The sequence below is a fragment of the Rhipicephalus sanguineus genome, chromosome 10 (genome assembly GCF_013339695.2).
Source record: "Rhipicephalus sanguineus isolate Rsan-2018 chromosome 10, BIME_Rsan_1.4, whole genome shotgun sequence".
In the NCBI taxonomy this organism is placed as follows: Eukaryota; Metazoa; Arthropoda; class Arachnida; order Ixodida; family Ixodidae; genus Rhipicephalus; species Rhipicephalus sanguineus.
Window position 1 is genome coordinate 17348843 of NC_051185.1, and position 12250 is coordinate 17361092.

The 12250-nt window shown below is 48.8% G+C and overlaps 1 protein-coding gene across 2 annotated transcripts in view; it reads left to right on the forward strand.

Annotated features, from left to right (window-relative positions):
- Nucleotides 1-12250, forward strand: part of LOC119407144 (transcription factor AP-2-epsilon) — a 266329-nt gene that overhangs the window by 227658 nt on the left and 26421 nt on the right. For both annotated transcript variants that reach the window (XM_049419992.1, XM_037674005.2), the window contains exon 5: nt 10355-10684. In XM_049419992.1, the coding sequence (XP_049275949.1) occupies nt 10355-10684 (330 nt within the window). The remainder of the gene's footprint in view (nt 1-10354; nt 10685-12250) is intronic.

Below are 12250 nucleotides of genomic sequence, written 5' to 3' on the forward strand. Positions count from 1 at the left end.
GGGGCCGAAGATATGCCGAAAGGCATGCGCAGAAACCTATATCGACCGTAGGGCGTGCTCATTGTGCATAAGCGGGAGCTCGGCTCGTCTAACTTTATCTGCCAAAATCCCGATGACGCATCCAGGGTGGAATAATATTGTGCTCCATGTAATCTTGGCAAAATATCTTCCAATGTCGGCATATGGTACCGCTCTCTGAGAAGCGCCTTGTTCAAATCTGATGGGTCTAAGCAAATGCGCACCTTATCTTTCTTTAGTATCACAACCATGTGGCTTGACCAGGAAGTAGGTTCCGTTACCTTCGTAATGACTCCGTCTTGCTCCATCTTGTCAAGCTCCGTTTTGACGCGTTCTTGAAGGGCAACGGCGATGCGCCTTGCCGACTTGATGGTGCCTTGAGCTTCAGGCTTCAATTCCATGTGGTAGGCGACGTCCTTGATTTCTCCCAACCCCTGAAAAACATCTTCAAAACCTTTGGTTAGCACTTCAGGCCCTGAGGCGTCCACCGCGTTTATGCGGCAAATCAGTCCTAAACTTTCGGCGACCTTGCCACTTAGTGTAACCGGAACTGCTTGTTTCACAATGAAGAACAGCGCCGTTGTCGCATTTGTTGCACTAGCAATCGGAAGCTCAATCATTTGTGATGCCTTTTCCTTATGCCCAAAAAACGACCGCAGCGTAGAGGAGCAAGGTTGCGCTGGCTGCGTCGTTATATTCCTTAGCGTAGCCTCGGGCATGACGCAGCAGTTGGCCCCGGTATCAATCTTACACCTCATGGTGGTCCCAGCGACATCTAGAGTAGCCGACCAAGGGTCGTGCTCATCAAGTGCGTTGACTTGTAACATTTGTAGGAAATAATCCTGTTCTTCCACCACCTCGACTTGCTGTATTCTGCGTCCTTGACTCCTCGTTGTTGCTTGTGGTTTACGACATACGCGGGCGAAGTGGTTTCGGCCACCACACTTGTTACAACGCTTGCCTTGAGCAGGACAACTTGCTTTTTCGTGTTCTGCGAGACCACAGCTTCGACACGTACCGAGAGTGGTTCCAGTCTTCACAGAATGTACATTGCTTTCGTCTGCTGTCCTCGCCGAGACCTCCTGGATTTCGTTAAAACAATTCTGTCCTTGCTCTTTGGCCCGGCAAATTTCAATAGCTTTGGCATACGAAGGATTTTCCGACAGAAGTTTCTGCTGCAAGCTCTTGTCTCTGATTCCTAGGATAATTCGACTGCGCAAGAGTCTGTCTTCTAGTTCTCCGAATTCGCACTGACGAGCGAGCGTTCTAAGGTCAGTTAACCACTCGTTGAACCCTTCCCCCTCTCGTTGGTCCCGAGAGCCAAAACGAAATTCGCTGAACGTTAGATTCGTCACTGGTTTGAAGTGTGCTTCAAACTTTTCAATTAGCTTGTCTACGTCTTGCTTCTCATCCTCATCTTCAAACTTGAAGGTATAGAACGCTCGCCTTTCTTCTTCGCCAATTATTACAAGAAAGGTCGCTGCCTGAACTTCCTTAGGCTGCTGCTTCAATCCGGTCGCCGTAGAATACAGAGCAAACTCACATTTCCATGTAGTCCAGTTGTGAAAGGCATCGCCAGTAATGTCGAGTGGCCTTGGCGGTGGAAGTAGCGTCGATGCCATAATTTGTTGCCTTCTGGACTCTACTTAGGCCGTGTCGGACAAGGGGGCGGACGTTGACGTACGGGCAAGCGAAACGCATTGCCCACAACTTCTGACACCATGTGCACGGGAGTGAGCCGTGTCAGAAGTCGAAAGCTTTATTGTCAGATATGGCACTGCTTATAAAGGGCACACACAGAAGGAGGCATGCGCAATAGGTGCCTATCTATGACGCGTGTACATGACGAAGCCTATAGTTACAGCGCCTTCCCCCACTCCCGCCCCATATACACAGCATACAACAATGATTACATCAAGGTTACATCTGACAATAACGGCGCAATGCAAGAGATTAAAAACTCAAAATAACGTCTCGGGTTATACACGATGAACCAAATATACTCTAAACTGCGAACAATCTAGAAAACCGCGCGAGCAGACAGCGGAAGGGCAAGGCTCTCCCTGCGCAAACATAAGAAGAAGCGAGCGAGCTCGCCGACGCGCTCCTCGCGCCATCTCGCTGGTAATGAAGAAACGCTTATAAAGCGCCCGCCGTCTCTGAGTCCGTCCAGCGCCAAAGGGTGTGTATATAACGCTCGCCGTTAGCTACGTGGAGGATCTGCGTTTCGTGGCGTAGTGGCTCGCGCCACTCGCTGCGGAGCAAGAGGTCCCTGGTTGGATTCCGCGCTTCGGAAGCAATTTTCTGGATTATTTTTCTTTGGGGCTTTTATATATATATTGGCCTCGAGGAGTTACGGAGTCGCCCTCTATCGGACGCGCCTCGATTGCGTGCTAGGCAGGATACCGCCGGCGCGCTCCCCATTGGTTTTGCTGTCGGCGCTCTACAAAAACACCTCGCGGAAGCCCTCCAGGGCATTTCTGTAAATACTTTCGAAATGAACTGTGTTCTTTACTGTCAAAATAATCATTTTCGACGAACTGAAAGCACAAGATAGTCTACAGTCACTGTCTCTTTGCAGAAAACCGAGCACCCGCTTCACGCGGTCACCGCGTTTGGAGACCCCTGAACCGGCTTCTTGCGTGAAAGGTAGTCACTCGCTGAGTGCAAACTATGTGGAATATCTCGTTACAGTAGACTGCCTGTATAACCAAACGGAGCATAACAGAAAGAAGCCTCAAGCCAGCGATCGCACGGGTTCGCGACGACTGACGGTGCCTCTTCATGTTTGAGCGTCTGCATGTATGTTCGTACTGATGGTTTCGCTTTTGCTACGAGCGCGTTTTGCACCGCGCTGTGAACTTTAGGCCGCTAAATATGAGAATTTGTGAGTAAACAAACAACTACTGTTGCGCGGACGCTATCAGAGTAGTTCAAAAACAATTTCCTTACAACTGCGGCTTCGGTGCGCATGGCAACTTTGTGATCTGCCGTCCCGACGATTCAGTGTTTTTTATTTTTTTCTTTTTCGGTCTAAATTCGTGTACGTTTCAATGCCATTTGACAAGTTGTCACGCACTGCGTATTGATCGGTCTTCTCAGCTGGCAAATATCGCTGCTTCTGTTTCTTTATTCAGCGCATTCGTTTCGTTTGGTGCTCACACAAAACGTGAGCAAATGCGACGCCTTTTTTTAATGCTGCTTAATTATCGTTCCGTTTGCATTCCAGTGAACTTGCCGCTCTCTGTCATCAACAAATTCATAGACCAAAGCTTCACCACTTAGAGATTACTGGTGGAAGGAGAACCAGTCTACGAGACCGAGCATGTAGTAGCATGTGACGGCTAGGAAAAGAAAATACAGTAAAGTTTGCCGGACTTATTCTGCAAACGTCGGCTGTGAACTAGGACCCACATGAACTTGAAATAGCGGTGAATAAAATAGAAGGTATGGCAGCAACCAGCAGCCGCAAGACAGCATAGTAATTATTTGGCGTGTACCCCATCAATTTTGGCAGCAGCGTCGTGTCTAGCGCCAACAGGGTGGCATCTTTTCCCACGTAAATAAATGTCTCCAAGAAAATACATGGGGTTGGCCGGTGGGCCGATCACGGAGGCAATGCAAAATTTATGTAGCTTATGAAGCAATGCATGCCTCATCAAATGGGAAGGTTGCCTGTCGGCGTCCCGCGTAGGCGTCGTCAACACGAGTGATGCAAAAAATAATCGTCACGTGATGGTGTCACCATATGACGTCATCATGACGTCACAGATCGCCAAAACGTGTAGCGTCATTATGACGTCACATGATGACGTATTCACACGTCATGGTCGCTTTGCATTGCCTCCGTGATCGGTCACGGAGGCCGTGCAAAACCGCGTTAGGTGCAGAACGCTTTTGGAGGGGGGCGCGGGAGAATCAGTACATCGACTGACAAGAAGAAGATGGCTTTCGCCTTCTAGTCATCTTTAACGAATGCATAAGGGACCCTGTGCGTTTTTTTTTTAATTTAACGTATCTAAACAATGACTTGCGCATCTGCAGCCGATTTTGTGGACGCTGAGCACGGGGCCGACGATCAAGAGGTCGCTTTGGAGGGTTCTGAGATGGCATCGCACGTGGTAAAAGGTAGCGCTTTTACCATCCTGTGGCAGATAAGCATCATTTGCCGGCGGGAAGCGCGCGCGAGCCATCGTCTCAGTGCGCGCTGTCTGCTACTCACCGAACATCGCAGGCCCGACGCAGTAACAAAAGTCTTCGTCGCGGAAGTGCTCGTTGCACACAAGACTCGTAGCTTTACAGCCCATGCTTCACGCTGTTTCTTGTCCCGCGGTTACCAGTGCAGGCTGACACTGGGCTCCTTTGCGTAAGCGCGGCACTGCGGCACCGAGCGGTAGAGCCCCATGTTCGTCGCCTTCGGAGGCAGCCACTCTATTACAATGGTTTCAGTTGAGTAGAAAATGAGAGAAAACTTCCGAATTTGAACGGACCGCAGCGCATGTGGGACTTGAAACTCGTTTTCAAAGCACGCGGCAGTGCGCCACAGGCAGCCGACGCGGCCGCTGAGACCACGTGATCCTGCCAAGCACGTCACGCCGACAGTGGCGGCGGCGTTTCCAGTGGTGGGCCTCGAGGCCAATACATACTTATACATATACGGTGCATGACGACGGCGACGGCAAAATTCAGCCGAGACTGTCCATATAATTGCTATCGCAATAAAAACAATAATAGTCACAAAGAAAGTAGCCGCATTAAGAAATTCATTTCAACAATTAGATAACAACGATCGTCCAAGTACACCAGTGCGCTTAAATATTATGCGGAGGATGGGCTGAGACCAGAGGCCTCAGATGACCAAGGCGACGACGCAAGTACACTTTGTGTATACATAAAGGTGTTGCTGAGGGCAAGCTATGCGCCGAGATAGAGGCTTCGAGGGTTGGGCAGCAAACCAAGAGAGCAGAAGCTCGCTAACCCGAGGATCAAGGCGTACGTACGAACACTCTGGAGACATCTTTCTATATAGCTACCGGGCACGACCGCTGCAGCAGCCAACGGACTAGATTAATGCGCGGCGCCGGTAATTTATGATAATTGTCATCGGTCTCTGCCGCTAAGCGCGATGATTTCGTGCCCAGCGGGTGCTGCCGCGCTTCCCTGGTCATTGCCACGACCCCAAAATGTGGCTACCTACCAGATCCCCCCCCCCCTTACCTTCCCTGCTTCGCTTTGTGATATGGCCGCCTCGTGTCGTCTGCTCTCGCGCTGGTCCGGCGAGCAGACGACATCGCGGCGCGCCGCGCTATTTAGCGCGTCCCAGCTGAATTAGGCCTACCCACCGACGCGCTTTCGCAATAAATGCGGTGAGCTTTGTATGCTGAGAGTAATTCTCTGGCGACATCCTTGAAGTCAGGCTGTCTTCTCTCTTTTTTTTTTCTTCTTTTCGGGGACCTAACAATGGAGGAGGTGATGCGATGTGTACAAACGTACTGTCATGTCGGCGTTTATACAGAGGGCGCTTGTGTTCGTCGACGAACCCCTGAGTTGTCACGTAATCACATGTCGACCGAGCTGAGGTCGCATGCGTAAATGGGTCGTCGCTAAAACAGAGTGCGCCATATCATAAGTCGCGTTGAAAGGCAGTCCTGCCGTGTATAACCTGAACTCGGTACTGATTACATGGCGTTGCTGTCTGTCTCTAATGTCATTTAATTTCTTCAGTTTGTGTTTTACGTTCCTCGGACGCCAACAGTAATGTCATCATTTGTCATGCATGGTTTAGATTGGTGTTTGTGTTATTTTTTGTGCCCGACACAGCAGTGTAGCTTTACGGAGAACATCAAACGTTCCGCGCAGATGAAGAAATAAAGTTATTATACATAATCAAATTAAGCTTAGTTATGTGGCTATTGATGGATAGTTGTGGAATTTAGCGTCAACTGACCGCCTTGATGATGACTCCAATTATGGTCATTGCCCTTTGTGGATAGTTGTGGAGTTCACTGTCCCACAGTCATTTGTGACTTTATGGTTATGACTATAGTATGACCATCTGACCGGAGAATGACTTTCTTACAACACGACTATTTGGTGACATTTATAAAGCTTGCCGCGAGAAGACGCTTGGTAAGCGAGGAAACGCGCAAAATGAAAATGCGGGTGGCGACGCCACCATGAAGTTCCCGTACTAGTCGCCGTGACGTCATAGAGAGAGAGATGGGGGGGGGGGGGGGGGGGGAGAGAGAGAGGTTGAGTGAAGGTCAGGGAGGTTAACCAGAAGAAAATTATCCGGTCTGCTGTCCTGCACATAGATTTTGACGGCGTCTATACCGCCCAAGTAGTTCTTATAATCGGTAAATATGAAGTACATTGTCCTCTGAGGGGCCAGAGACTCAACGTGCCAAGTTTCCGGAAATTTCTTTGAGCCGATGCGGCCAAAATACGAAAACACACATTGAAATCCGTGACATCACTATCCGAGATTTCGGCGGGAAATTTAAAAGTGAGACTTTCGAGATTGATTTTCTCATGTATTAATCTACATGTGGTGGCGAAATCAAAGTACTAGAGCGTGCAGAGTACGTTTTTTTTTTTCATTGTAAACTAATTTATTGTTTCACTTTAGTGTGCCGTTAAACATATAAAAAGAATGTAACTGCTGATACACTTCGGACACGGTAATGAAAGTCATCCGATTGACTTCGCGACCACCCGGGTTTCTAGCTCAATTTGGCAAGATAGTTTATTTTACTGAATTCCGCACCCGGCGGAACGCAGCGACCGGGTATCGAACCCGAGATCTCGAACTCAACAAGTTGCACATATGTGAATTACAGACAAGTGTCCAGACCTGTCTCCTGCTTGTTCATAAAAATTGACTAAAGGTGAACAAAACAGAAAGGGCTGAGGCGCGGTAATGCCCTCCCATCGTCGCCGCTAGCTTATAATTGAGCCTGGATATATTACATCGATCGAACTATTCTATCTTTTCCTGTGCACGCAGGGTTCATCGCGTAGCTCTACAATTATATCGCTTTAGTTGCGCATATATCTATACTCACGGCCGTGCTCAGCTATACCGGCTCACTCTTATAAATATTCTCCATTTATTTATTTATTTTTTGTGCCGGGCTGTTCTGTTTCTTCTTCACGTTATTTGTCTTCAAGGCAAGGGCTACTGCAGTACTCGGTTACACGGGTATAGAATGTCTACCCTATCCATACATGCGGGCCAATTGCTTCTCTTTTCGAGCCGTACCCCGCGCTATATAGCTAGGCCTAATACGGAGAAAACCGTGCATGGGCAGGGCGCGTGCATGCATGCGCGCAAGCGCTGTTCATTTGGTTAATTACTGACCGAGGAAACGCGTCGTCCCTATACAGCTGCAGCCTTTTGCGCGCCGCTTGATGCCTCGCCGGTGTATAAACGCCGCGTGGTTGGGTTTCGGGGCCCGCTAATGGCGGTAGGGTTAATAAACGTGTCGATGACGCTGAGACCGACCGGATTAATGACCCGTTCGGCGCGCGCGCTCGCCGCGATGCAGTGTTTGTCGTGTTTTGTTTTCGACCCGTTTGGAGGGAGGGTTACACCGTGTATATATACAAACTCTGTGTAGCAGGCAGCTCGCGTCCACTTTAGCGACAGGGGCCACACCAATATGTGGGGCCTCCGTCGCGTAGCAGGCCTTCGTTTTCGTGTAGGAAGCGCGATTATATACAGTATATGCGCCGTGGAACAGCCTCCGTAATGCGAAATAAGCGAAAGAGAAGGAGAGAGAAATGGCGACCACCACAGCGGCGAGGATATTGAGTAGACGTGCCGAAATGCACGAACACCTCGCCGCGTGCAGGTGATGCAGACGGGAAAAATTAAAAAATGCGACGCGTCGTCTGCTACGACTTGGTATAGGAAAAACCAAGGAAAGAGGGCAGACGGAGGAAAGAAGTGCGTAGCAGACGAAAAAAAGAAAAGTAACGGACGAAAGACAGGAGACACACGCCGTCTGCTCCGATTATCGGTTCCAGAAGAAGAGAGAAACAAAACAAAACTGCGTATGCGCAAAAAGGTTTCGATCGGCGAACTTTCGTTCCGCACATCGCCTGAGGCTTGTGTGTGTGTATATGTACATCGGCACGCCTTAAGCTATAGCAGCAGCGACTTGGAAACAAAGTCACACCTTGTCGAAAAGAGTCTCGAGGTATACAGAAGATAAGCCTCGTGCGAAGACGCAGAACACACACACACACGCTTGTTTTCTGTGCCAACTCGAGCGTTAAACCTCTCCTGCTTTGCCGCGCATTTCGAAGCCGCGGTAGCGTATATCGGTCTTCTTAGAGCCCGGCCGCTTTCAAAAGCTCGTTTTGCATTCCGATAGCTCGCGCTTCGTGTATGTTTACCTGCCTCGAAAGACCGGCACGTTTTAAGCCTCGCGATGCACCGCCGTAGCATCCGCGTAGTAACACATTCTGTCCGCGTCCTCTGCTACGCGCGGGCGATTGCTTCGGTGACTTTTATCTGACCCGGCCGCGCCGTTGGTGGGGTCTTCCTTTATAAAGTCGATAGGCTAATGTTCCTCGACTAGGGGTTATGAACGCGTGTTAAGCACATCTAAGTCAGGTCAAAACGATATTCGTTGATAGCGTATATATAGTGCAAATGGACTTCGTCTGTGACGTCCCGGTTTTCTGTCTCTTGAATTTAGCAGTGCTGCCTTCATCATCCAGTATGTTCCAACCATAGCCCACAAGCTCTTCCAGATGGAGGAACTTCTGAACGAGACCTCCGAAGAAACCTTAGACAGTTAATTACCATGTATACTTCTTTCAGAATACGTTCACTTTTCTTCTGGGACTCATCCATTATAGTGGTTCGTGACAAACTGCATGGCATGACTACACGTGTAAAAAAACATTAACGCTAGAGGTCTCTTGGATGACTGCCAGTTGGGCATGTTGTAAAGGTCCGGGACGAAACAAGCGCAATATGCACGAATACTTAGAAAGGACACAGAACGGAGCGCTTACTAGCAACTGAAAATTTTATTTCGGAAAGAACATTCTTATATAGGCATCACATGAATGCACGTCACCACAAAGCACCTTTATTATCACTCAGTGCATTTCTTTTCTTGGTTGTTTTGGGGGTTTAACACGTGCTATATCCTGCTGTATGCCATTGGTTATCATAGCGGTCTTTCGTTCATTCACGCTGTTTGTGATAATAAGGGTGGTTTGTGGTGACGTGCATTCATGTGATGCCTATATAAGAATGTTCTTTATGAAATAAAATTTTCAGTTGCTAGTAAGCGCTCCGTTCTGTGTCCTTTCTAAGTCTTCGTGCATATTGCGCTTGTTTCGTCATGAGAGGTCTCTTGGCCTCTTTTAATCTTAATCGATCCTTCAGGGCACCAATAAAGTTCTTTGTATGTATGTATGAACATAAACACCCCTTTGTGATTGTACTGTTTTTTACCTTTAACACTCGGTTAGTATTGGTCTCGATCAAACAGGCCCAAGCCATGTCATCGTGACACCAACGGCAAGGGTACCTCTCCAACAAGAACTGGTTGGATGTTGGGGATTAAATTTGAAAAAAAGGGAAAGATTGTCCTCCACAAAAATGTAACGTGAAGCTACACAGGAAATCCGTACAAATTTATCAGGGGGAAAAGTTTTTCAGTAGAGAGAAAGTTCGTCCTAGTCTGGGATTCGAACCCCTAGTCCCGGGCTCGAATCCCGGGCTAGGACGAACTTTCTCTCTACTGAAAAGCTTTTCTTCCTGATAAATTTGTACGGATTTCTTGTGTAGCTTCGCGCTACATATTTGTGGGCGACAATCTTTCCATAAGGATTGCGTACATAAGGATTGCACTGTAATGAAATGATCCGTCGGGGTTGACTCGATAGGATGGCTGGGGATGCAGTTCGTCAGTGTGAGGTGCAGTCCGCCTCGGTGGTACAGTGGTTACGGTGCTCTGCTGCTGACCCGAAAGTCGCGGGTTCAATCCCGGCCACGGCGGCCTAATCTCAATGGAGGCGAGAGGCTTGAGGCCGATGTAGCGTGCAACGTGAGTGCACGTTTAAGAACACCACATGGTCAAGATTTCCTGAGCACTCCACTACAGCGTCCCTCATAATCATATCGTGGATTTGGGACGTAAAACCCCAGCTATCGTTATTATTGAACAAGTCTTGGAAAGGAGCACAATAAGGTATACTATATAAAACTTAGTGGGCGAGTTGATAGTTAAGCAGTTCGCTTAAATGTTGGTTGTTAGCCAGAAGAAGTGTTATATAGAATAAAGCAGAGTTGGTCACTTCTTGGTGGCTGCAGGCATGAAGGTCCGCAACTCTTCGGAGAACCACAAGGACATGGTTATCAGCGGGGGTGTGACGTCCCCGACGGACGTGTTCTGCTCGGTGCCCGGCCGGCTGTCGCTGCTCAGTTCCACGTCCAAGTACAAGGTGACCGTGGGCGAAGTGCAGCGCCGCCTGTCGCCGCCTGAGTGCCTCAACGCGTCGCTGCTCGGCGGCGTCCTTCGGCGCGCGAAGTCCAAGAATGGCGGCCGCTCGCTGCGGGAGAAGTTGGAGAAGATAGGACTCAACCTACCTGCCGGTCGGCGCAAGGCGGCCAATGTTACTCTGCTCACCTCTCTGGTAGAAGGTCAGTACGCACACTCCTGCCAATGTGTGACCTTAAATAGGTGTAACCTATGTATAGGTGTAACCTTGTAGGTGTGACCTTGTAGGTGTGACCCTGTAGGTGCAACCGATGATTCTATCCTATGACCAACAGTGACCAAAGTAGGAAAGAGCCCAACTCTTCGTCACATAGAGCTGTCCTTGTCAGGACAGGTTGTTGTCCTGGCCGAGAACGAGTCCACCTGTAGTAATGCCGGCGCGATCCTGACAAAGGCCTCCCTTGTTCGGCCACTTGTTGACGAGTTACGACAGCTATACAGCTAGTTATTACAAGTTGTACGTCGAAGGGACACTAAAGGGAAATAAGTTGAGCTGCATCGAAATATTAGGCTTGTGTAATAACCGATGCACCATTTCTGGCGGGAATAGAGTATTTGTAAGCGAGGAGACGAGGAAATTGAAAAATTGTAGGGGTATCCTCTGTCATGCCATGCGGCATACCTCGGTAAATGACGTCAGGGCGTCTATTCTGATTACTCAACGGCTTACAGATGAAAAGTGAACTGCACTAAATTTTTGACAATAAATAAGCGTGCAGTAAGCCAGAGTTCGTGCGCTGAACCTACGTAGAACAAACGTTCCTGATTTCTTTCGCTTCTTAAAAATCAATGTTATTCCTTGTGATATGACAGGTCACCTTCGACAAACTGTGATTAGAAGCATACTCGTCATGCTTGTTTGCGTAATGCGTACAAACTGTTCTTGATCATGCAACATTAAACAAGTAAATCGCACTTACGGTTGGACTAATGCAAGCGAATGTTTTCGACGAAAATCGGCACTCCGTGTTGAGCAGAACCTTCGTGAAATCGTTCGTTTTCGACCACCCTGACTGACCTGTTCAAGAAGAGCAGGTGCACATGAAAAAAAAATTAAAAACAGGGATAAACAAAGCTTCCAACTGTATCGCCGCAGATTCTCGGCTATATACCTCGCCAAAAAAAGCGATCGACAATTTACGACTTTGACAATCGACCGCGGCCATCCCCCGACGTTTCGGAGAGGAGACGCTCGCGTCTAATCGCTCGTGAGTTGTGGAAATAGAGATCGAAGTATCGTTTGTTCGAAGTTGGAGCGGTCGTACGCTATCTGCCGTGGCTGTATACACTGGGCGGGGGGGACCGTGCTCGTAAACGATAACTCACTCACTCGCGCGCGCGCTCCCTCTTCTGGGTTCGTGGTGTCCGTACGTCCGAGTCTTTCTAGTGAGTTTGGTGTTTATATGCTCGGGAAATGAGACGGTCACAATCGAAAGCAGAATGCGGTGACTTCTACCTTTGCGAGAAGCCTCTCTTTAACTGTTCCGAGTTGTCCCTTCACCCCGGATTCGAGGCAGGCATGGCATCATCTCCTCACTTTAAACACAGCGGCCCATCACTCCACGTAGCTCTCGTCTCTTATACTAAAGCTTCGCTTCTCTCGGAAAAGGACGCTTTTTCTTCTCTCTCTCTATCGCCCCCCCCCCCCTCCTAGCATCGCATATCTTTCGGCTCGTCTTCGCAGAGACAGTTTCGTAACGTTCTTTCGG